The sequence below is a fragment of the Haemorhous mexicanus genome, chromosome 3 (assembly GCF_027477595.1).
Source record: "Haemorhous mexicanus isolate bHaeMex1 chromosome 3, bHaeMex1.pri, whole genome shotgun sequence".
In the NCBI taxonomy this organism is placed as follows: domain Eukaryota; kingdom Metazoa; phylum Chordata; class Aves; order Passeriformes; family Fringillidae; genus Haemorhous; species Haemorhous mexicanus.
Genome location: NC_082343.1, coordinates 72,475,226 through 72,496,855, shown reverse-complemented (window position 1 = coordinate 72,496,855; position 21,630 = coordinate 72,475,226). Strand labels below are relative to the sequence as shown.

Genomic DNA, 21,630 nt, shown 5'->3' with positions numbered 1-21,630 from the left:
GCCTTTGCCCGGCCCAGCTTGCATCGGCAGGAGAGATAGTCTTCCATTCCTCCCCAGATGCGCACGTCTCACCATCCTTCGGCTGCTCTAGCAGCTCTCACCTCTCAGTTCCCAGCAGGAGCGGGAGATCTCGGCAGCCTCTCGGTGAAACCGGAGTTGAAAAAGGGTCCCACCTCTGGCCCCTCGCCGCCCCCTGCACCGCGGCTCTGGCAGCGCTCCTGGAACGCTCGGGGGTGGCGAGCTGCTGAGGGACAGCGAGGGCGGCGGTGCCCGGGGTTCGGAGCAACCCCACCGGGCAAAGGCGGGCTCCTCGCACGGCCGTCGTGCAACAAGTCCTGGAATCGGCCGGCCCTGCTCCCCCCGGGACAGCCTGCGGCTCCCGCGGCAGGACGGCGGTCCGGCTGCCCTGAGGGAAGGCTGGAGGCTCGGCCCGGCCCGGCCCTCACAGCCCTGGCCCGCTCCCCGCCCGACCCCGCCGGCTGCCAGCACAGCCGCTGCCCGGGCCGGGGCAAGGACAAGGGCACGGGCAAACCGCAGGCGGGCTCCACCTCAGCAAGGGAAAATGCAAAAGAAACGGGATCTTGATCCGTTCTTTCTGCTTTCCTTTTGTCTTCTGTTGTGTTTTTTTTTTTTTTTCTGGGTTTTTGTTGTTTTTTTGTTGGGTTTCGTTTTTTTTGTTGTTGTTTTTCTTTTTTTTTTTTTTTTTGCGGGGGGTGGGGAGTTGTCGCTTTTTATGACAGCGAGGGCACAAGGCGAGTGAGGAGGCGGAATCGTCTCGGCAGCCGCTGCATTTTGTGTGGAAGCCGCTCGGGGGTTCATTAATATCATTAGCATTTAACCCCCTCCCTGCCCCCTCCCCTTGCCAGCGCGGGGTGACGTCACGCGGCGGCAGGAGTTGGGGGGAAAGCGAGGGAAGCTCAGTGGGCAAGGGGCGTCCCTCTCCCCTCCCCGCCGCTGCCTGTCACAGCCTCTCTGCTGATATTATAGGGGCCGAAGCCTGGAGCTCAAAGCGCGAAGTCAGCCAGTGTAATGAACTTCTGGAAACCTTTCCCTTTTTATACCATTCAGTTTCTGAGAGGCAGAGACTGCCTCCTCTGACGCCTTTTCCCCCCTTCCATTATTTTTCCAGGCTCTGATCTCCCTGCTTGCTGCACCGAGGCGCTCGGCGCAGAGCCCCGCTCCCTATCCTACCTTCTCCTTCGCCTCATTGTTGTCCTGGCTGCTGTGGCTCTCGCTTGCCTTCCAGGAGCGCGGTGGCGAGCACAGTCGCACCCCCAGCACCCTCCCAGGGTCCCGAGAGCATCTACTCGGAGAGGGGCAGCCGGCGGCCGCCGACTTTGGGTCACTTCGTTGTTCTTTTTCTTTTTTCTTTTTTTCCTTTTTTTTTTTTTTTTTTCATTTTGCTTCACTTTTCTTTCCGCGCCCCCCACCCCCTTTCCGCGTCCCCGCAGCGTGTCCCCTTCCATCGGGAGGACGTCGCTGGGGGAGCGGGGCTGCGGCGAGGATGTGCCGGCCCCCGCGGCGGAGCCAGCAGTGAGCACCCAAGGGAGGCACCTGCCCCGCGGAGCAGGGGGGCCCCCGGGGGGGCCGCACCGCCTCGCCCCGGCGCCGACACTTCGCCCCGAGTTTAGCGACTCACGGGGGCTTCGAGCATGAGCAAGCCGGCGGGATCAACAAGTGGGTAATAACGCGGTGGAGGCTTCGAGCAGCATTTCCGAGGCCGGCTGCAGCCTGGCCTGGGGGGCGGGAGGTGGAGGGGAGGGAGAGGAAGGGGAGGGGGGGTTGTGGCTTGGGTTTGCACCCCCCCACACCCCGCGCCCAATTGAAAAAGAAGTGTATATTTCCAACCGGAGTGGCAACGAATATATACGCTCGGGGTTGCGCCGATGGAGTTTGGGCCTGGGGCTTACAAAAAGCCGTTTTCCAGCTGCGTGCCCCGGCTTTCCGGGCTGGGAACCGGGGCAGAAGCCCGTGGGCAGCGAGCACCCGGGAAGGCGACTCCGCCGACGGCGGGGAGGGGGCTGGTCCTGCCGGGACGCGGCCGGTTACGTGCGGGTCTCCGGCACAGGGGTGAAGGTTTGGGTTTAAAAGGCGTTTCGGCGTTTGAACGTGCTGGTTTTCTCACGGACTTTATGCAATCTTCTGCGACATAATGATTTCTTTTTAAGAGTTTGAAACTCCGGTCACTCAATTACACGGAATCGCGTAAGCAACTCAGTCGAAGGAGGATTTAAATGCAATACTTTGCACACCATTCCCAGTTACAACAAATAATCCTGCAACGAGGAAAGCAGAAACAACTTAAAAGTCACATTTTCCTTAATCCTAAATCCATGCACCTCATAACTGGGGAATTTAAAGCATGACTAACGGCTCTTACAGAATGGCTCAATTCGTATAATCCCAATGGGACTTTCGGAGTTTGTAATATGGATGGAGTCAGTAACAAAGGGGGGAAAAATACCCAATCCAATTTAATGTCTGACAAGTGATGGATCGGACAGCTATTTCCTCTGCGCTCCGACAGGCTCCCGGGGTTGCGGAGTGGAGGCCAAGGGAGGCAAATCTCCCTCCCGCCGCGGTACCTGCCACCGGCCGCCCCCCGCCTGCCCCGCGGCCTTCTCCTCGCCGCTGCCCTCCATTATTTTGACCCGAGTCCGCCCTTTGTCCGCAGGGGCCGGGAAGCCGGGGAGGAGGGAGGGGGCGCGGCGGCGGGGCCGGGGGCAGCCGGGGGCCGCGGCGCGGAGGGCGCGCGTGGAGGAGGCGGGCGGCGCGGAGCCCCCGGCGCTGCGGCCGAGCTGCCGCCGCTTCGGCACCGCTGGTTTGCCCTCTTCCTCCTCGGAGCTGAGTGCGGCATCCTTTTGCCCCAGCCCCGCAAGGAAAGAAATAAAATTGTAGTCGAGGTGCTAAGGTACTACTAACCGGGGAAGGGGACGGGGGCTAAAAAACCTGCGGCGGCCGGGGCTGCTTCGGCCGACTGCGTTCCCCAGGCTGCCCGGATCGTGCGAGGCAGCTGGAGCGGGATCGGGCCCGTGGGCAGCCGTGTCGGGACGTTATCGGGGCTCCTGGCAGGTTTCTGAGTGATGAGGAAGGGGCAGGAAACATCGGGGAGTCTTGTCCCCAAAGGTCTGCGGGGCTTCTGCCGGAGACATTTTGAGGAGGTGAAAACCCGCCAGGCTGGATCGCTCCTCCGGCCCCACGGCGCTGAGCGACACCCCGGCCACCGCCGCCGCTTTCACTGATGACCCCCTGACCCCTGGGGACCTCCCGAAAGGGACCCCGAGGCCCGACTCCGTCAAACCCCACGGAGATGGGGACACGCTGGGTCTCCTCAGCGTCAGGGCCCGAGCCCAGCCGGCCTCGGCAGCGCATGCAAAAGCCCGACCGGCTGTCCCAGGGCCTGGGCGATCGTCCCGGGGGTCCTGAGGGGCTCCCGGGCGAGGGGGCTGCGTCTTGGCTTTTCTGCCCGCCGGTGGGCGCCCGACGATGTCAACTGCGATGTCTGCCTGGGTGGTAACAAGACCCCATCCCGCTGTCCCCCGAGCCCAGACTAACTTCTTTCAACAGCCTCTGATGGTAATTACAGTAATCGGGGCTGCCATATATCCTTTAAGCAATTATGACACACAAAAAAAGCCCCCAAGGACCCCCTGTCGTGGGATGTTCAAAACGGTTTCCCTGCTGAACAGAAATCCCATTTTCTTAGCGCTAAAACTTCTGAGACGAAGCGGTACCTCGGGGAACCGGAGCGCTTTTAAACAGAGTTAATCAGTTATCGCATGACCCTGTGTCAAGCTTACATTTTTCCCTTCCCACCCCCCGCCCTGCCTCTTACCCGTCTATTTATTTCATATTTTGCCCAGGAAGAAAGTTTTCTCATAACAGCCCCCGCGGGGCAGGGCTGGGGGTTTGGAGGGGCGCAGGGGGTGGGCAGAGCGCGGCCGGGCGGGCGGCGGGACGGGGCGGCCCCGCAAACGCGCGACGCGGGGGGCTCCAGCCGTGCCCCCTACCCCGTCCACCGCCTCGCCGGGGGCCACGGAGCTGATCGGACCGGCCACGCTGCTAAGGCCGCTGGAAACGTGCTTATGTGGGTTTGGTGACGTGCTCCAGGTGCTCGCGATCTATGGCAGGAATACGGGGACTTGTAAGGAATATATGGTCCATGTGTTTATATGCATGGTGTGGATATGTACTACATAGTGCATAGGATTTTTTTTTTTTTTTTCCCCAAAGCGGCTCCCAAACTTAAAATCTGTGTGGGGAAAGCTAACACAAGTTTTTTCCGTCTCCACTGGCCGACTTAAGCGCCGGCAGAGGAGCCGGCCGCCCCACACCGCAGGCCGGCCGGGCGAGCGGGGACCCCGTGGCTGCCCGATGCCCCGGGGGGGTGGCGGTCACACGGCGGGCCCGGCTGCGCCACCGAGGCCGCGGCCCGCAGCCGCGGGAAGGGGAGCGGCGCTGGGACGGGGTGCGCGGGGGCAGCGCCGCAGAGCCGGGTTCGGCACCGGGATGCACCACCGCTGCACGTACCGCTTCAGTCTCTGCCCCCACCCCCAGCCTGCCCCTCCTCCTCCTCCTTTGTGTGCGTGCGTGTGGATCCTCTCTCTCCCTGTGGATGCTAAGGACTGGAGAGGGAAGTCGGGCGCTTTCCCCCGTTTGCATTGTGCGATATCCGAATTCCCATGCTACACTTTTTGACGGGTCACTGGTGCCCCAATAGGCAGGTGGCAAGGAGGGCTTGTAATTACACACTCCCAGAAACCGTGCCTTGGCCTCAGCCCTCCTCACGGGCGCCTACCTGCAGCTCCAAAGCCGCGGTTTGCTCGCAGGCAGTGGTGTGGGGGGGGGCATCCTTCAGCTGCGCTCCTTATTAATTGCGCAAAAGTTTTCTATTCTTTAACCTCTCTCCCCCCCTCCCACCTTCCCTCCCTCCGCCACCCCTCCCTCTCGCAGTCCCTAACCTAATCCCCGTCCCTCTCGCCGTGTTGTGTATAGCAGCTGTCGGGTTTCATTTAGGGGAGAAGCTGGCAGCTTGTGCTCATTGGAGGCAGTCAAACGAGTTTCAATGGGCAAAATCATTAAGTTAACACTTTATCTAATGTCCCTATTGTCTGCCAGCGGGCATTGTCTTAGAACCTTAGCGCAGACATGTCTGAAAGTATCTCGGACTCCTAAATTCTCTTGGGAGCGAGAGGAGCCCCTGCGGCCTGTTTCCATTGCCCCCCTCCCGCCCCCCAGCACTGCTCCGCACGCTGCCGCTTTTCTCCCTCCATCTTCACCCACCCGTAGCCAGGGCTGTCCCTGAACTACTTTGAAATAAATATAGCGACCCCGAGAGCCCCCCATTAGAGTTTGGAGACCAAGGTTTTGTGAGAGGGACTGAATTTATAATTTAAGTTCTGGTAAGAGGGAAGAAGGCTGTTTGAGGCAGAGGAAGAGAGAGAAGAGAAGAGAAGAGAAGAGAAGAGAAGAGAAGAGAAGAGAAGAGAAGAGAAGAGAAGAGAAGAGAAGAGAAGAGAAGAGAAGAGAAGAGAAGAGAAGAGAAGAGAAGAGAAGAGAAGAGAAGAGAAGAGAAGAGAAGAGAAGAGAAGAGAAGAGAAGAGAAGGAAAAGAAAAATGAAAATAAATATATTAAAGGAAAAAGAAAAAGAAAAAGTAAACAAGGAAAAGGAAGAGAATAGGGAAAAGAAAACAAGAGAAAGGAAAATGAAATTAAAAGAAAAAAATTAAAGGAAAAAGAAAAAGAGAGCAAGGAAAAGGAAAAGAAACACGAAAATTAAAAGAAATTAAACCAAAAAAATTAAAGGAAAAAGAAAAAGAAAAGAAAAAGAAAAAGAAAAAGAAAAAGAAAAAGAAAAAGAAAAAGAAAAAGAAAAAGAAAAAGAAAAAGAAAAAGAAAAAGAAAAAGAAAAAGAAAAAGAAAAAGGAGCAAAGGCAGAAGCCGAGCGGGGTTTTGGCGGGTTTCTTAAACCAGGCTGCAATCGTCTCTGTACGAGTTTTTACATCTCCCTGAGAGTATTTGCAGTTCTAGTCGAAGCCGATGCGAAGGCAGAGCCCGGCGGAGCGGGGGCTGCGGCGAGGCGGAGCGGAGCGGGACGGGGGGACACTGCCCGCCCGCCAGGCTCACAGGTCCGCTGACTCCTCCGCGCACAAAACAGAGACGGAAAGTTTTGCTGCAGGTTTTGGGGTGAAGAAAATGGCACTCCTTCTCTGCCGTGGAAATCAGCCCCCTTTCGCCAGGGTTGCTAGCGGGGAGAGGAGGTTGCTTGGCTTCCTGATAATTTTATTTTGTTTTGGTTTTGTTTATTCTGTGCATCGGTCTCCTGACTGCTCTCCTGCCCAGGGAAAGTGCCGTCCTGTTTGCCGACCGCCAGAAAGCCAGAGAAACACACACCCCCCTCACCAAACCCCCCGAATTCCCTCTCCTCCCCCCTCATCCTCACTTCTCGCAGGCAAGACTGCTGCTCCCGCTGCTGTAATCTTCCCTTCCAAAATGGGTCTTGGCGATTATAGAAGATCCAAATAAACGTAGCGGGGCATGAATAATGCTCATTGTAGAAAACTGACACTTGCTCAAGGAAAAGAAAGTTGGCTATAAAATCACTTCATTATTTGCTTGTACTGCGGCTCTGGGGCTAATCCCTCCGGAGGTCAGATTGCTGAGAGCTCTCTCTCTCCCTCTTTCCCTTCTCTGCTTTCAGGTCGCATTTTAGACATCCCTTGCAAAGTGTGTGGGGACCGCAGCTCCGGAAAGCACTATGGGGTTTACGCCTGCGATGGGTGCTCGGGATTTTTCAAGAGGAGCATCAGGAGGAATAGGACCTATGTTTGCAAATCAGGAAATCAGGTACCAGCAGCAGCCTAGCCCCCTCACGGCCTGCACCCCCTACCCTGCATTTCCCCAGGGGCCCACATTCCCCCTGACCCACCAACAGAGAGACTCCCGCAGCAGGATGGAGCAGCCGCGCAGCCTCTCCCTCCCTTGCCAGGGGGTCCCGGGCCGAGGCGGGGCGCTGGGTGCCCCAGCCAGCCTCCCCACTGCACGTTCGCCCGCCCCAGCCCACCGGAGAGGATGGGGGAGATGCGCAGGGAGAAGGAGGGATGCGGGCAGGGGGAAGGCACAGCCAGCGCATCGCCTGGGTACTGGAGGACAGAGGGAAGTGGCATCCCGATAAGCCTCAGCACAGCCAGGCGATGGACAAACATGGGTTTACACGCCGGCGTGTCGTGCCCGCGCCCAGGCGGAGGCAGCCCCGCTTTTCCCCTTCTGCTCCAGCCGCTCTCCTTCCCACTCCGGGAGTGTCTCCGCGGGGATGTGTGAGGCTGGGATCGCGGAGGGATGCGCGGTGCAGCGGGGCGCCCCGAGGGGGCGGCGCCGCCGTCGCTGTCTCGGGTGCTGAAGGCGGCCCGGCCCTCCTGTCCCGAGGCCGAGCACCTGGCACGGCCCGGCACGGCCCGGCACGGCGCACGCAGGGCCGGCCCCTCCGCGCCTCCCGCAGCTGCGGGGCCGGCGCCCGGGGCCGGCGGGGTGGGCCCGCTGCTGCCCCCGGCCCGACGGCTGGCTGTGTTGCAGGGAGGTTGCCCGGTGGACAAGACGCACAGGAACCAGTGCCGAGCTTGCCGGCTGAAGAAGTGCTTGGAGGTCAACATGAACAAAGATGGTACCTGCTCCCCCTCTCCCGGGGATGGGGTGGCGGGGCAGCAGGAGGGAGCTGTTCTGAACGGAGGAGAGCTGTGTCACTCCGGTGTCTCCCTGGCCCGGCCACGAATGACCCTCCCGTCCTGCGGCAGCCTTCAGACACTTCTCCCCAGGCACCTCTCGGGCAGGGGACACAGGGCTGGCCTCAGAGAATTGCAGGGAGGGAGGGAAGCCCGGTCGAGCGGTGCGGGGCGCCCAGCGCGGATTCCCGAGGTGACTGCCTCGCCTCTCTTTGATACCCCACAGCGGTGCAGCACGAGCGGGGCCCCCGGACGTCGACGATACGGAAGCAGGTGGCCCTCTACTTCCGCGGGCACAAGGAGGAGAGCGGCGGAGCCCCGCATTTCCCCGCTGCCGCCCTGCCGGCACCCGCCTTCTTCACCGCTGTCTCCCAGCTGGAGCCCCATGGCCTGGAGCTGGCCGCTGTCACTGGCACCCCGGAGAGACAGGCTCTGGTGGGCCTGGCACAGCCCACCCCAAAGGTTAGCCCCTGCCCTGGCCCCCAGCAGGCCGCAAACCTTGCTGCTGAGGTGCCTGCAACCTGTCGACTCCTTCTTGCCTCTGGGGTAGACATGGCAAAGAATAAGGCTTGAGGCTTTGTGGGTTGTGGTGGGGACTTTTGTTACACCCCTAAAGGCTGTGAGGAGATGAGGTGCAACACCTTCTGGAGAAGCAGTATGCAGCAGGAGCAACTGATAACCTGCCCCATACAAACCCTGTCTCACACATTCCTTCATGGATGCAGAAATGCTCCTCCTGCCTGGAGCCCATCCACAAGTCAGTTTTAAACCTTGTTTCACAAGGAATGCAATCCCTGTGAATGAGTTTTCTTCAGAGAAATGCCAATCTCCATGGTGGTGTAGTTCAGAAAGTACTTTGTGTACTGACCAAAGCCTGCAGCTTGTCCCCACAGACACAAAACTCAAACTTGGCTAAGCTGGCTCTCTGCACTTCTTGGTTGTGACATTTCCTGAGCAGCCCAGTGGAAGCACTGCTGTGGCCTCAACTGCACAGGAATTAGCTGAAAGGTGCTGTTTTTCATTAGCCCATTTGCAATGGCATTTTGTATCTTCACAGCATCTAGAAAATCACAGAAGAAACTGCTTAAATAGTTCTGCATTTTCAGAGCTGGCACATAGCTTGGCAGAATCCATCATAAACATGGTCACAACACATAGTTTTACAAGATAATTTTAAAAAATGCTGAATCAGAATTTATTTGGCAAGAAAATGTAGCACACACTGGAAAACATAACTCCATTCAAACCCTACACAGCCTCTAAATAGTTATGCTAGGCTCTGTGCATCTACTTACAACCTGTTGCAGTCAGGGAGCAAGATGAAGGTTTAGGCTAAATGAATATTTACTGCTTTGCTGAGCAGGGTTGGAATGCTAAATCAGCTTCTGAAGCAAGGTTACAAACTACATGTTGTTAATCAAATTTTTGTTCTTCTAACTCTGCTATCAGAGGCATTCTACTGTGTAACAGAGTAAAGCATGACACATAATTTTGGTACACTTTTTCCCTTCTGATGCAATAATCTCATTCTCCTTTCAACCTCCTGCTCTGAACAGTTTCTTTAGTACAGCTCATCCACATGGATAAGCAGCAAGCAGCAGTTTGGAGAGAGCCCACTGCGAGCAATGCCCTCTGCTTGCAGAACACGAGAGTGCACACTGTGTTGGGCACAAGCAGGAGCACTGAATGTAGGGGAGAGGAAGACCAGACTGCCATGGTGGCACTGTATGAAATGGCTTTATTTTCTCTCTGACATTAGTACCCACACGAAGTCAACGGCACCCCAATGTATCTCTACGAAGTGGCCACTGAATCCGTCTGCGAGTCAGCAGCCAGACTTCTGTTCATGAGCATCAAGTGGGCCAAAAGTGTCCCAGCCTTCTCCACCTTGTCCTTACAAGACCAGGTAAGGCAGTGGCAGTGGGAGTGGCAACAGCCTAGCCTGCCTTTTAAAGAAGGCTCAGACTTCACATTGGGTCCTGGCCCTCCAGCCCTAGACTTTGAATTCTCAGCTCTGAAGTTCAGTGCAGCGTTTCAGTCTGTCCCTGAAAACCAGGCAGTGATTTAGAAACTGCTTTCCTCCAACTTTTATTTCATGAAGGAAGTGAAAAATCGAGCTAGGAAAAAGAAATCCAACATAAAACTAATATTATGGAAGGACAAGTGCTAGAGGAGAAATCACCAGGCTGCAGACCAAACTTAGTATGCCCAAACTGCTTTTCTACTTGTAGAACAACTTTTCCTTCCATAAAATGTGGAATAGCATCTTACCTTGCTATTTAGGGATGAGAAAGGCTTAGTTAAGTTTATGGTCTCAGGATATGACTGAGGTTGTTTCTGAAGACCAATTCTCCTGCTCCTCCTCCTCCTTCTCCTCATCCTCCTCTACCAGTTCTTCCTCCTCCCCCTCCTCTCCTTGTCCTCCTTCTCCTCCTCCTCCTCTTCTTCTCCTCTCCTCTCAACCGTTTAAGCAGACAACATTTTTTCGTTATTCACCTTGGCTTACAACTACATCAATATAGTGGAAGCAGTATTTGGCCAGCCCCCAATATTTTTTACCATTAATTAAAATCTTCCTTAATATGTTTTGTTTTCTTCTATGATAATTTCCCTTTGCCTCAAGTAAATCATAGGTGAACCATAAAAGATGAAACAATTTCTTAATGACTTGATTCTTGATGAGGACTCAGTGTGCTTTGTATAATGCACCAATTTTTAAAAAAGTAATCAGATAATTGTAAAATGGAAGGGTGGAAATCTACACAAAGCTCCAATCATAAAAGACATCTATTACTTTGATATGATTGAGCTAATTTACCAAAATGGTAACTAGAAAAACTGTGCCATAGATGTTACATAGCAGTCGTCAGAGGAACTAGTTCCTCTCCCCAGAAGCATGTTACAAGTGTTGCTGTTGATATGCAAATATGTATTTTGAACTACAAGAAAAGAAACTACAAGAAAAGAGCTTTCTAGAAAACCAATAATGTTTTCAATCTAAAGGTTAATAATGATGGTCACAACGTGTTATAAAGCTAAGTTATATAAAAAGGCTCATTTTCTAGCACCAAACCCACATCTTGAAATCCTTGTTGTGAAATTAGTCAAAGAGGAATGCTCCTCAGCTCTACCTGCAGTCCTGCTATGCAGTGAGGATTAGGGGAGAGATGAGATGGGACCTTGAAGGTCACACATGCCTGTAGGAAGACAAGAATCCCAGTGTGGCATCCTGCTGCTCTCTAATCATGTCTTCTGCTGCCACTAATCCTGTGGAGCACTGGGTCTGTCACAGAGAGCAACCAAAGAAACAGGCTCAAGAGTCAGGGACAAGAAGCAGGTGCGCTGCTCCAGCAGCAGCCCCAGCACACAGGAGCAGACTGGGTCCATCTCTGGAGCAGTGATGTCCACAGAAGATTCCATAGGCAAAGGATTTATCTGACTTAATAGGGAGGCATTTCCCACACCATCATCTCTGTTAGTGTGCAAAGGAGGAGGCAGCAGGATCTGCAAGCAGGAGAGATCTCCATGGCATGTGACCAAGCACGCCTCAAACAGCACGGCCTGCTTATCTACCATAGGCACCACAGTGGTCCCATTAAATAACCCACTACCTCTTTCATGGCAGGGACTAATCTTAGTGAGTAACATATTAAAAACCCAGCCTTTCCTTAACATCACTCTCACTGCTGTACCTCATTGCAAGTCAGCTTCTTCAAAACTCAGAGCCGCTCTGAGTCAAAAGGTTTGATTTGGGCCTCTTCCTGCATGATTCCCCTGTCATACTTAGGAGAGCTGGCGAAGGAATAATTCTGATTTTAATCATCTTATTTCATGAATAATCATACAGTTGATTTTTATAACATTGCCATTGCTTTATTTAATTTGACAATGGCCCAGCTGTAAATGTTTGCATTTCTCTTTTGGTATCCCTGACATCTAGCTGAGGAGAAATTAAAATATTTTCCTGAATTTTGCTTTTTTTTGGTGCTCTTCTAAAAAAGGCACTGTAATTTCAGGACTCTGAGGCAGTTTTATCTTGAAGATGGGGAAATAAATAGAATCCAATTTGCTGATCAAACACAAGTATGAGCATTGCTGCATTTTTACCTATGGTAAGACAGAGGCTGTGTCCCTTCCCTAGATTCATACAGATAAGTCCATTTTGAATCGGAAACCACACAACAAAAAATGTCATCCTTCTAGTGCTGCTTGCCTGCACACCTGCCCACGTTATCTGTGAGACAGATTGGCCCAATGCAGGTCCCCAACAAAAGGTCACACTAAGGATGGGGTTGATTAAGAAGCAAAACCAATTGTTCAGAAAGCCTGGTATTTGTTATTTATTTAAAGAAGGAGGGCTGAGTATGACTTCAGCATGAATTATTTCAATTGCTGGTTTTACAGACTTATGCATAGTCATGAAGAAAGCTTTAGCTATTGGAATAGTCTCTTATTTCTAAAGTCTTCTGACTTTAAAGGCTTAGTGGGAAAGAAAATATGAAATTGATATCTTCCAGGAACAACCATTCATTGCCATTGTATCTGCATGAATGAATGACAAAAAAAGAGCAAATGAAAGCAAATGACAAAAGCAAATGAAAGGCTGGCAAATAATTTTCTATGTCATGCAGGCACCTGCACATCCATCAGGTGGGATTATCCAGAGGAGAGACTGGGTTTGCAGGCTGCAGTGGTTAGGAAACTTTAGAGCAAGTTCATCTGCTCTTAGAAGAAAGCTGAGATGGGCACCATGCTCCAGACACAGCCCCCCCTTCCCGTCTCCATTTCAGGCAATAATCTGGGCAGTTTTTGGTACTGTAAAGTCCAATGTAAGTGTTTCAAACAGCAACTGTATGCAGAGACACGAGTACCTTCCTGTCACACTTCTCTTAGGTTACGGAGAAGTTCTGCAAAGCACACAGGGCAAAAAGGCATGAAATGGACATAACCCCGCAGTGACAAGTTGAGAGCAGAGACTCTGAGAATTCAGATTGGAACAGGATGGTTTAATACCATCCAATTCCATTCAATGTAATCATGGAATCACAGGAGGTGTCAGGTTGGAAGGGATCACATCTGATCAAACCTCCCTGCTCAAGCAAGGTCATTGCAGAGCACATGGCACAGGACTGTGTCCAGGCAGTTCTTAAATATCTCTGGTGAGAGAGACTCTACAACCACTTTGGGTAACCTGTTCCAGTGCTTGGTGCACAGTAAAGAAGTGTTTCCTCATATCCAGGTAGAATTTTCTGTGCAGTTTCTGCCCATTGCCTGGTGTCCTAATGGCTGGCATCAAGTAACACTGTCCTGAATAGCAGTATTTTTAAGAGTGTGCACATAGATAAAGGATTTGCTTTTACTGATGCTTTCTGTATCGCCTACTATGTTCACATATCTGATTCCAAGGTTATCATCATTTATTTGGTAGAGCATTTTTTACTTTGTTCTTTTTTACAGACTCCTTACATACTTTAAATACCCTCCTTTCTCTTTTCCTAAGAAGCTAAACTGCTGATAGTTTCAGGGACCAGAGCAACATCAATGATTGCAGGTTTTGGGGTTTTGGTTTGGTGGCTTCATTTTTTTTTCTCTTGAGTTTTGGGCAATCTGCTTTCACTGCATGGAGCTGGTAGAAAGTACCTTCTGAGCCCACTACAGTTTCTTACCCCTTCAAATCTCTCCCACCCTATTTTGTGACACAAGGTCTCAGCAACATGTACACACCACCACATGGCCTTTGGCCATGCACTTCAGCTAAACCAGAGGTCCTCCAAACCTCTCTTAAGAGCTGGTCTGGCCTAACAATCTAACAATCCATAGATGCCCTCAAGACTAAACATGTCTGTTCTGGTTTTGCCAGTCTGCATTTCCAGAAGTCTTGTCTCCTCTTCAGATGCACCACTGCCTCTTCAGGGAAATCACAAGCATTGCCTCAGAGAAAACAGAGAAAAACACATCCTCCATACAGACATGCAATATGCAAAAACTGCAGAAAACTAGCAACGCTGTCAGTGTAGGTGCCTGGATATTTACATCTCTGAAAGGAAACAACTCTTAGTGCCTGGAATTTCTGAGTGATTTTAAGCAAAAAAGCGGAAAACCCAGTGACACTGAGAAATTGTTTGTGTGTCCAGATGCTGAGCTTGGCAGATATAGAGACTAGTTTAGTAAGGAAGGGGTTGTAAGATGGATATGTGCTCTAAAGCACTGCTCCCTGCACTGATGCAGGATATTCTGCCTTCCCAAGGGAAAGGAGTGTAATCCCCAGAGAGCAAGAGGAAAGACTGTCCTAGAACAGCTGTATAAGTGCTGAGGGGGAGGAGAAGAGAATCCATACCATGCTGAGAAAGCAGGTGTGTTCATCTTGTGAGCAAATGCTCTGGGAAAAGAGTTCTCTCTTTATTTCTTTCTCTTCCCTTTTGGTCCACAACATGGTGCACAGTGAGCCAACCCTCAGTGTTTTTCTACAATGCATAGACTTTTTTCTAGACACCTTCTCAAAAGGCTAAGAGAAGAGCTAATGAATGCTGTGGGGGAAATACCATGACAGGCATTTAAAGTAGTTTTTAAAATAACAGAAATTTACATATTTAAATTGTTTATAAATCTATAAATTATACACTATGTTATATTGTACATCTATTATATGACAGCTGATGCTTTTGGAAGATGCTTGGAGAGAACTGTTTGTTCTAGGAATAGCACAATGGGCCATTCCAGTTGATGCTAACACTCTACTGGCTGTATCTGGTAAGAATTGCACAATTTAATGACTTTGTTACAAAAATTACCATAAAAATACATTACTGAAAAAAGAACAACATGTAAAGAATAACAAATTCCTACTGAACAATAGAGCATACCTGTCATTTATAAATCTATATTTAAATGCAAATAATGTTGTTTTGTTGTATTCATGACTGCTTGCATTGTCATTTAAATGCAAATTACTGTGTTTGTTATCATCCAAGAGAAGATTTTATATTAACTTTCATACAATATAGTCAGTTTACATGGAACCAGATAGACAAGTGTGACAATAGAGAGGACATTGATACAGAGGATTTTGTCAGAAATCAATATGAAATAAAGGAAATGCCTTTAATATTAATTATTTCAATTGTTTCTATTTCAGGCATGAACGGTGACAATACAGATTCTCAGAAGCTGAATAAAATTATTTCAGAAATACAGGCCTTACAGGAGGTTGTGGCTAGATTTAGACAACTTCGGCTAGATGCTACTGAATTTGCCTGTCTCAAATGCATTGTCACTTTTAAAGCTGGTAAGCAGAAAGGATGTCTCACTTGTCTGATCTGATAACTATGAGGTTGCTGCTTTAAAGTGATTTTAAACCAGGCATAGGTTTGAATCACCCAGTAGGTTTTCCCGTATTGAATTCCAATAGTCATTGCTGCATTTTGAAAGGGCTGACAGTGGAGTGCTGGGGAACTAATGGGAACGTTTAATTTCCATTGATAGCACTAGCTGAACTGTTTTGATCCACCCAAGAGTCAAGCTGAACTAGTAACTGATCTGCTTTCCAGTGCCCACACACAGTGGTTCTGAACTGAGGAGTTTCCGAAATGCTGCTGCCATAGCAGCCCTTCAAGACGAAGCCCAGCTCACCCTGAACAGCTACATTCACACCAGGTCAGTGGTGTCTTCTGCCAATGCTTCTGGCAGGTGTAGGGGTGAAATCCTGCTCTCATTGCACGGAAGGTGGCATTTGCACTGACTGAAATGGGGACCAGGCTGCTACAGAGAGTATACATTGGCTGTCAGCCTGCTGGGATTTCTGAAATAGAACCATAGAAAATGTTGGAAAGGGTCCCTAAAATCATCCAGTTCAATCATTACCACTGCCAAGTCCATGACTAAATCGTGTTCCCAAGTGCCACATCTACACGTTTTAAATACCTTTAGGGATGATGACTCCACCACTTCCCTGTGAGGCCTGTTCCAATGCTTGACAACCTTTTTAGGAAAGAAATTTTTCCTAATATCCAAACTAAACCTCCACTGGTGCAACTTGAGGCCATTTCCTCTTGTCCTATTGTTTGTGACTGGGAGTAGGGACCAAAACCCACGTCACTACAATTTCCTTTCAGGTAGAGAGTGATAAAGCCTCCCCTTAGCTCTTTTTCTCCAGACTAAACAATGGCAATTTCCTTAGCTGTTGCTCTAGACCCTTAACCAGGACTTGTGCTCTAGACCCTTAACCTCCTTTGTTGCTCCTCTTCAAGTGTGCTCCAGCACATGGGTGTTTTTAAACAAACAGAAAGGTGTTAAAAGGAGAACTCTTCCTCTGGGAAGTGATAATGGCTGTGCGACACTTTGCAGTTCAGGGGACTAAATTTCCTCTATGTTTTATTCAATCAAATACCACTAAAAGCAATGCTCAAAACATTGCATCTCGGTATGAGTGCCTTTCATACACGATCTCCAGTTCCCATATAACCTCCTCCACTTTGCAGACACAGAAAGAAGGACACAAGGAGCTTAAGTGGCTCTTCAAGATGCCACCCAGAGTTTGTGATCAGGTTTAAATGAAAACCCCAGAATTTGTGAATCCCATTGTGGTGCTGCAGCAAAGTCCTTTAATTGCAGTGGAAGTCCATGAGACTAAACCAGCTGGAGATGGAGCAGTGGAAAAGGAACTTTTATACAATTCTTTCCCTCTGAAACTTTGATTTGCTGTCATAGTGGCTCTGTCAGACAGAAGTCCTATCAGTACTAGAGATTAGATGGTAGCAGTTTCTGAAGCACTTCTATTAGTCTGCAGAGAATGGCCTGCACTGGGGATGGAAGTAAAAATGCAAATTCCATCCAGTTATGGCTGCTTCAGAGCAAAAAGAACAACTGCTGCATAGTGGTCTCTTCCTGTTCTTAAGGAAGGCTTTTTCCATGAAGATTGCTCCCTGGAGACCTTAAGTGAGACAGGGCCTGTTGGAGAGAGAAGCCAGGGAGGAATATATAGCCACATCTCCCCTTCCAAGGGAACAACTTTTCCACAGCATTTCTGTGTTGCTGGAAGTATTTAGATACTGTGCTACTCAGTGTATGTTGTAAACAATACCCTTTTACAAGGGAAAAGTGCAGTCCACTGACAGGACTCTCTCAGACTCCATAGTGAGAGGGCTTTCAGCCTGTGTGTTTCATCCTAATGCTTGAATTTACCCTCCTGCCAATGTCACTGCAGTACCAGCCCTTTGATCCCACTGGAGTTGCTCTCAAGAGGATGCAAGGGAGGGCAGTCTGGGGAAGCAGCATGTTTCTCCAAACAACCTACACTTCCCTTTAGGGAGACCACTGTAAGCGGAAGTTTGAAAATCACTGTTGTAAAGAGCATAAGCACAGCTAAAAATGCACATCCTGTGCTGTGCTGGCTTCAAAAGCAGGGAGAAAGGATGGAAAACATCCTATACACAAACACATTACCTGGGGAAAAGCACAGCTTCTTTAACAAAAACTTTCCTTACAAATGTCAATTGGTATTCAATATATCTGCTAACCAAAAGGGGGTGATTACCATGGCAATCCAGCTAGTTCTAAACTGTTCTTCAAAGACAGGGCAGTTACTACAAGTCAAGCTCTTCCCTGTACTGCATTGAGAACATTGCTGTATGAGGGACACATCAGAGCAGGTCCAGTTTTTGTATTCCTACTGCTCTAGGGGAATGAACAAAGGAGCTAAACAAAACTCAGAAACTTTGTCCTATGTTCTGCTGATTGCCATAGAGAGTATTCCTTGGAGTCAACCTAGTTCCTCAGAAGAGTACAAAACACAGGGTTTTGGCACAGTGTCCTGGGGTGACAATAGTATCCCACTAGATTCTGACTCATTCTAGACCATGCAGACTGCCCTTAGGTTGAGGTTATGGGGTTTCCTCCCAAATTTGTCTCAAAGTGGGACACATAGGTAGCATTACCTGTGAAATATTGATCTTTTTCTATAAAATAAAGTCCTTCCTTGGAAAAAATACTTTAAAACTTCAATGAAATTCTTTTTCTCTCTGTCTCTAGGTATCCCACACAACCCTGCCGTTTTGGAAAACTTCTATTGCTTTTACCAGCTTTACGTTCAATTAGTCCATCTACAATAGAAGAAGTGTTTTTCAAAAAGACCATTGGGAATGTACCAATTACAAGACTGCTTTCAGATATGTACAAATCCAGTGACATATAAATTACCTTAAAATAAACAATCAGGATGGACAGTTTGAGAAGAACTTTTATCTATGGAGAATAAGCCTCAACTAACAAAATCTACAGGAAGCATAAGCCTGGGAATGTTTAGTCCTTAAACTCATTGACAAAAAATACCCCAGTAGATATGATTCTGCTGCTCTGAACAGAGTGATTTAGATCATGGAGAGAATGCTTTGTTCTACAGAAAAAGTGAAAGTGGTTGGAATTTGGCTGCTATTCCTGTTACTACAGGATGAAGGCAATTCAGATGCCAGTCATAGTTAACAAAGACTCTGCTATTCTCTCATTCAACTGGCAGATCTGAGACAAAATGTGAAAGAAGGTACTTTAGCTTGTTCAGTATTTGGAACCGGGTGCCCAAACTTGGCTTCTGTTGTAACACAAGATGTGGCGGCCTTCAGAATTGTTTTAAAAGTAGCCTATGTTGGGAAAATGTTTTTAATACGATAGGCAACATTTGAGACCAAGTTACCAAAACATTGCTTCTGCTGTAATGCATCATGAAGTGGCCTTCAGAACTGATTAAAAGGTAGCTTATGACGGCAGCTCCATTCTTCCTACAAAATGAACTGGTGATCTTTGACGCAGATGTCACCACAATTTGTTCGGTTAACATCTCAAAGACAGAAGAGCTTTATACATTTCCTCCCCAACCTTCCCTCCTTTTCTTCCACACACAGCCATACATTCAAACACACAAACACACACACACACACACCTGAAAAGAGACAACACAAGAAAGGAAGACGAAAACAGCAAAACCAAATACAATGGAGATGACCGCTTCAGTGATCTGCTGGCTGTCCCGTCGGCACAGTGCTGAAACCAAAGGCAATGGTGGCCAAACTCTTTGTCAATGAGATGTGCAGAGAAATGAAATGACTATTAAAAAATCAATGGAAGGAATTTTATTTCAAAGAAATAAAGGTTGTTGACTGATACAATGCTAACAATTTCCAAAAGTCTCCAATGCCTTTTTAGAAAACTCCAGGTTCTAATTTTGAAGCCTTGTTCGCCTACACCCTCTCACACACAAAAACGTTATAAGCTGCTTATTTGATGTACGAATAATGTAGAAAGAAAAAACATTTAAAGATAGCTGCTGTACTTTTCAAAATTTGATTTGTTATTAGGAACTAGCACTGAGAAAGATCAGCACTTGAACTATCATAGAATGAGTAAAACTTTTCCTGTACAAAGTGGATTAACTGATTTGTGAAGTTAAAAAGTTGTACTCATTGTATTTACAAAGAATAAAAATATATTGAATTTAAATTAATTTCCACTGTTCTTTCAACCGTTGTTCTTAATCAGCTTCTTTCACCATCCCCTACTTACCAGGGAATAGAAATGGATTGCCCTAGATCCTGCGGAGTTTCCATCATCAGAGGTTTTTAAAAACAAATTAGACAAACATTAAAGGAGTAGCTTAGGTGATCCTGCCTTGTGAGATCCTACATGGAGCTATTTTCTGAATCCAAATAAATAACAGCTGCAAGGATTCTTTCTCCAGAAGGTGACTGGTAGCTTTTTCTAGGATACAACACTAAGTGCATCAGAGGCCTACCCCAGTACATGCCTTCTGTTGCATGTTACTACAATTTTTAGTACCAGTGTACTGTGCAGCTAACAAAAGGTGACAAGTACAGAAGCACTGCTTCAGTTAAAAAGACTGAGGTTTTATTAAAGTGTCTAACTGCATAATCATACCAAAAAAAGAGGGAAACAACTCCTAATCAACACAACAACTTGGCAATAGTAGGAGGGAAATGTATTGTTCATATGGCAATGAGTAACTGAAGAACCATACATGCTAAAATTACAGGTAGAAATATCCTGTGTGTATATCACTGGTTTGCAGTGCCAAGGAATACAGGTCACAAGTGAAATCCTAGCTCTGCTGACTTCCAAGCTCAAAAATCTCACATGTTTCAGAGGTCAAAGTTTTAACCCCTGCTCTCTTCCATTTGCAGTCTGCTGGGTCTCACATGCTATCTTTTCCAAGACAGACCATAAATACACAAGATGAGTCACAGGCTATGGGACCTCAAAGTATCTTCTATACAAACTAGCTTGGAGCACTTAAAAATGCGCTTACCACAGGGCAGAGCACATTCTTAGAAAGAAACTAACAAACTGTTTATAATCCATTCTTCCTGCACCTGTAATAATCTCCAGCTATTTTCTACTCTCTACACTAAAAAGAACCTAATAGGGTAGAAAAATCAATTGAGGTTCTCCAACTCTGTGACAATTCAGTCTATGAGCTAGAGAAGTAAAACCCAGTGCTGCACAGAATCCATCACAGAACATTCATTTCAGTAAGATTCATGCTGCTGTCCCAGAGCAGAAATAAGCATGAACTACATCCACCCTGCTAGGCAACCAGGCAATCACACCCTGCAGTTTGCTGCAGTCCCTATGTCGCCCAGGCTAGAGGACAAAACAGAGTGTACTGGCAAAGCAGGCAGGGCAATGGGACCACACCCATATCTCATCCTCTTACCTGCAAGACCTGGCGGAGCTGCAGAGCACACTCACAAGCTGGGACAATGCCCAGATCCCTATGGTTTAGGCACAGCTAACCTCAGACTGTGTCTTGCTCCCACTGCTGCACATTGCACTGAAGCACAACCAGTTAGACTACACTAGGATTAGGGTCTCTAGCTAGCCTTGAAGGACTTAAGGCTAGGTGAGATCCCAGAGTGCTATGCAAATGCCATGTCATTCTAAGAGACTAATGCTCCGAACTCCTCACTTTGGAAATAGGAATACTTTGACATCAAGCATGCAGCTTTTCCCACTTCAGCTTAAATATTTTAGGCTTTTTTATGGCAAATGATAGAGATTGTGTCATCATCTTTCAGGTTTAAGATGTGGCATTTACTTTGATTTCTGGAAGAAACTTCTTTCAGAAAATAACATTTGAGAGAAGAAAACTTTGTCTGTATCTAGACCTACATAATGAAACTTCAATATATTTCATCCTTCTTTCCCCCTTTTCAAGAATAACTCAACTTTTAGGGGTGATTCAACAAGGAGAGGGAAATTTGGAAATTATTTACATTACCAAAAACATCCTGAAAAGCGACAGCCCTTGGCTGCAAATGGACTGTTGGTTTTGGTTCTTGGTTTCATGAATAGAACAGTTAGAGAGAATCAGCATAGTCTCAGTTAAGTATGAGGTTTCCACCTAAATTTAAATTATGCAGAGAAATTATTTAAACATCTATCTATTCAGTGCAGCTAATCACTAGTACTATGTGTAATCCAGCCAGCCACCACTGCCTTGTCAGTTCAGTCTTTTACATTCAGATTTCCATAAATGAGGTTAATGGTCTTAGTTAAAAGAAGCTACTAATTTTGCCAGAAAGTTTGTAGGATGCTCTTTACAGAGATAAAGTGTCATAAGAAGGAAAAAAACAGCAGAGCTGAGTCTAAGCCAACACATAGCAACCAAATAGCATGAAACTCTAGAGCAGATTGCTACTAGAATATCCTGGAATCTGCTGTCAGAAGCATCTGGATAGGCAACTTCCATGTCACATTTGGAAGACTAAAGAAGCTTCTATAGCTCACTTCCTTCCCATATAAAAGACAACTTCAGCAGTGCTGCCTGTGAACTGCAGTTCAGCCATCCAGCACCAGCATTGCACCAGTGGTCAAACCAGCACAATGCTACAGTTCACCTCTCCTTCA

The 21,630-nt window shown here is 48.3% G+C and overlaps 1 protein-coding gene across 1 annotated transcript; it reads left to right on the top strand.

Annotated features, from left to right (window-relative positions):
• Window positions 1-1,652: 1,652 nt before the first annotated feature.
• On the top strand, window positions 1,653-18,991 carry NR2E1 (nuclear receptor subfamily 2 group E member 1). Its single transcript, XM_059842333.1, has 9 exons — window positions 1,653-1,677; window positions 6,702-6,847; window positions 7,574-7,661; window positions 7,946-8,181; window positions 9,479-9,625; window positions 14,373-14,469; window positions 14,855-15,004; window positions 15,267-15,372; window positions 17,746-18,991. The coding sequence occupies exons 1-9, from the start codon at window positions 1,653-1,655 to the stop codon at window positions 17,906-17,908; spliced, it is 1,158 nt and encodes a 385-aa protein (XP_059698316.1). The 3' UTR covers window positions 17,909-18,991.
• Window positions 18,992-21,630: the final 2,639 nt, after the last annotated feature.